This window comes from Poecilia latipinna, unplaced genomic scaffold, assembly GCF_001443285.1.
Source record: "Poecilia latipinna isolate Pla-1442-1.1 unplaced genomic scaffold, P_latipinna-1.0 Scaffold1980, whole genome shotgun sequence".
NCBI lineage: Eukaryota > Metazoa > Chordata > Actinopteri > Cyprinodontiformes > Poeciliidae > Poecilia > Poecilia latipinna.
In genome coordinates, this window is record NW_015114596.1 from 135142 (window position 1) to 138846 (window position 3705).

Below are 3705 nucleotides of genomic sequence, written 5' to 3' on the forward strand. Positions count from 1 at the left end.
TTTTGTGGGCTACAGTTTGTATGTCTAAGTAATTCAGTAAAGTAGGAGCGGTAGCTAATCTAGTTTTTTTAGTGTTAAATCCTAAAACATGTTGGCAGTTGCATAGCGTGGAGAATACCTCTTTCCCTTTGCTGTGGATCATAGCACGAAATCAATACCTACATTTCTAAGTTTCACTGAGTTAACGCGGCTACGGATGACATGTAAAAGGTTAGTCTTTTTGCCCGTCGTAAGTCAGTGGCTCACCAGCAATGAACGTCACTGTTCTGAACATCTTATGTTCTGGAAACTACTTAGTACCTGGTCCAATAGGGTCCAACAGGGACGAACCGGGACCAACAGGGGCCTGTGACTCCAGCTACAGTCATGTTTCCATCCTCTGACTCAACTTTCAACTAAAATTCACTTTAAAAACAAACATTTTGTTTTTGTTGAATTTTCTCTAAGCTCAGAGGTATTCATACCCCTGTAAGATTTAGATTTAAATTATTTTCAATCAACCGAGAAGTTTGTCAAAATAAAACAATGTTAGAAAATCTCTTATTTAAACGGCATCTTAAAAAGTATTTACAGCAGAACGTGACACGCAGCGTGTCCGGCAGGGGGCGCCCTGAGCTGCGGACTGCTCACTGAAAGCCGCAGAGCTCTGCGGGTCCGCAGCCAGACCTGAGGGGCCGGGTGCGTCTCATCTGTCCGGCAGGTGGAGGGAAGAAACTCTGGTTCCGGTCAGCCCGGGTCCAGACGGACAGAACCAACAGAGAACGGTTTGGTTCAGAAGCTGCAGGCTGCGGGTCTCTGAGGTTCCTGTTTCATTATTTAGGTCAAAATATCTGAATTTTGTTTCCAGGATGGCGAGCAGAGGAAGAGAAGAGCCGCTGCTCTCTGATGGAAACAGGTTGGGGAGGGGCAGCCGGCTCTGAGTAAAAAACACCGTACAGGAATTTAAATGGGAAAAAAATTAAACTTTATCAAACTGTAATAAAAAATGTTTTGAGAGTAATTTACAATATCTATAGTGTTGCGGAAAGTGCCTCCACTGTATGTGATGTTTAGCTTAGTGAGTTGTGCGGGTGCAAGAGATGTGTGTGGCAGTCGTCCTCCGGTCTGAAGGGGGGCGCTGCATACAAAAAGAACCCCTGCATCCTGGAGGAGGTAGAGAGAGACGGTGTGTGTGAGGCGGAGTGAGTGTGTAGATGACGACCGGAGCAGCGGCTGTAAGAAAAGTCTGTGCAGCTTTCACCTGTTAGCTGGAGTTATTAAAAGTTAACCTCAACCATCTCCGTGCCACCGCGTCGTTCATGTTCAAGGCGTGCGAGGGAGTTAACCCCGAAGTAGAAACTTCGGCCCTGGAGAAACATCTCCCCTGTGTCTTCAGACCACGGTCAGCAGATTGAGCAGGAACGGTTAACAATAGTTTCAGTTTTCAATTCATTTCCTTTTAATTTTTTCTGATTTTTTCTTAAAGAATTATTTCATCTTTTATTTTCTAGTTGCATTTTTTCAAATTATTTTTTGAAATTTTAATTTCTAAAATTTGTCATTTTAAATCTTTTCTTTTTCAGGTTATTTTTCCATTTTATCTTAATTGTTTTCAATGTATTGTTTAATTTATATTTTCTATTTGTTTTTGAGACATTGCTCAGTAACCTCCAGCGCCACCTGCAGGCTCCTGGTTTCATATCATTTCGTTTTTTTCCTGATTCTCCAGCAGAAACGGCTGATCGCCCAGAGCGGCTCGGCTGTGGGGGCGGATAATATATCACCAACTGTTTATGCAACAATAAGCATCTGTCAGCATGAACATCGTTGGGATTTTTTTTTCCATCTTTAACCAACGACAAGTCAGACTTTTTACAGTTCATTTGATCTTTTAAATCTATTTTCCATCAATAATTTTTGTAATTTTTATTAGTTCTGAAACATAAAAATGACAAAATGACTTTTCTTTAAATTACAAAAATAAAGTGATAATTTTATTAGCATAAAGTCTTAACGAGAGAATAAAGTTAAAATAATAAAACATAACGAGAAAGCCAGAACAGTAAAGTAAAAATAATAATAAAGTTTTAAAAACACAAGAATGAAATGCAAAACAAGTTGAAAGAGTGTGGAAATAAAATCTGAATAAATTTTACATTCAGTTGATTGTTGGGATTTTAAAATTTTCAAATAGTTTGACTTTTTCCAGTTCACTTTTTTTCTTGTGTTGCATCAATTTCTTCAAAGCTTAATAATCATTTTTATTTATTCTGCCAACTTTCAGAAAGAAAATCGGCAAAATAAATGAAACAAGATTAAAAATCTAAATTTAAACCAGTTTGTAAAAACCTTTCAGATGATTTCTGATCAGTGAAGCAACTTTATTAGCTGGAAAACTTCAAAATAAAAGCATTTCAACCCAGACTGATGATTTCACTTCCTAAGGTCAGAGGTCGCTGACAGACTGAGTAACCATTCTCAACCCCCCTTTGCTCTTCCTCTTCCTCTTTTCTCGCCTCGGTGGTTCAGGACCAGAGGTGGAAGATGCAGCCGCGGAGTTTTTCCTCTGGTGGAAAGCGAAAGTTAACGCCTCAAGTCTCTGTGGCAGAAAAGCCCCCACCCCCACCCGCTGCTGAGCCGCTCGCCCCCCTCAGGTGAGATAGCTCCTGGTCTGCTGGGAGCGCAGCAGCGGCGTCTGCGTGTCCACGTCTCTGGAGAAGAAGGACAGACCGGCGCGGCGGAGGTGCAGGCGCGTCCAGCCGTACACCAGACAGTTGAGGAAACCCTGAGAGGCCGAAGTGAAAGCCTGGAAAATACACACCGTCACTTTAAGAACAGAAACAGGAACAAAAGCAACACAAAGCAACAAAACCGACACAAAGTGACCTTAGAGAGGCAGCATCAGGTGTTTTCACTTTCTAACTATAAAAATATCAAAAATGACTTGAAATAAATTTGACTTCCTGATTCAAATGCTTGAAATTGGGTCTCTGTGCCTTTAAGAAGCTCCGGCTCTTTCTGAAGCCCACCCAGGTGTTTTAACAGCTGAATGGTTGTCATAGAGATTAGAGGACCAAGTACGTTTCTGATGAGCAATAATTATAACATGATGGAAAATCTGACACTGGCCCTTTAAAATCACCAAAACATCACTGGATTAAAACGTAAAGCCTGATCAGTAGGAGCTCCAGGTACCGGCCCGGAGCGACCCGGTCGGCCCGGAGCGACCCGGTCGGCCCGGAGCGTGGCGCGCTGACCTCGGATATGTAGAGGCAGACGCCTGCCACGCCGTGACCCGTCGACGGCTTCGCCACCCGCAGGAACGCCAGCGCCACGGCTGAAACGGAACGCACAGAGTGAACGAGACGCGGTCGCCCCTAGCAACAGCCACGCTGAGTGGCGAGTGACACGGATCAGAACCGGGACAAACCTGGACCCCAGCAGAACACAAACACCAGCGGGTACAGCAGCATCCGCAGGTCCATCACCCGGAACAAGGCCCGCTGCTCGTTGCCCAGGTAACCGCAGGATGTCACCGCCCGCCGGTAGATGCACCGCGCCTTGACCACCAGAACCTGGATCAGAATCAGAACCAGCCTTAATCGTCATCGTACAGAAGCACAATGAAACTGGTTTCAGTACAGCCAATCCAAAACAAGCGTCATAAGACCTGAGTGGACGGGTCAGGACCCGGGTCAGAGGTCAGCTTCCCCTCATTAACAGGGT

At 44.2% G+C, this 3705-nt stretch overlaps 1 protein-coding gene across 1 annotated transcript in view; it reads right to left on the reverse strand.

Moving 5' to 3' along the window:
- Positions 1-2339: 2339 nt before the first annotated feature.
- Positions 2340-3705, reverse strand: part of tmem116 (transmembrane protein 116) — an 11839-nt gene continuing 10473 nt past the window's right edge. The window contains exon 11 of the mRNA XM_015016100.1: positions 2340-2785. Coding sequence (XP_014871586.1) covers positions 2630-2785 — 156 coding nt within the window. The 3' untranslated portion in view covers positions 2340-2629. The remainder of the gene's footprint in view (positions 2786-3705) is intronic.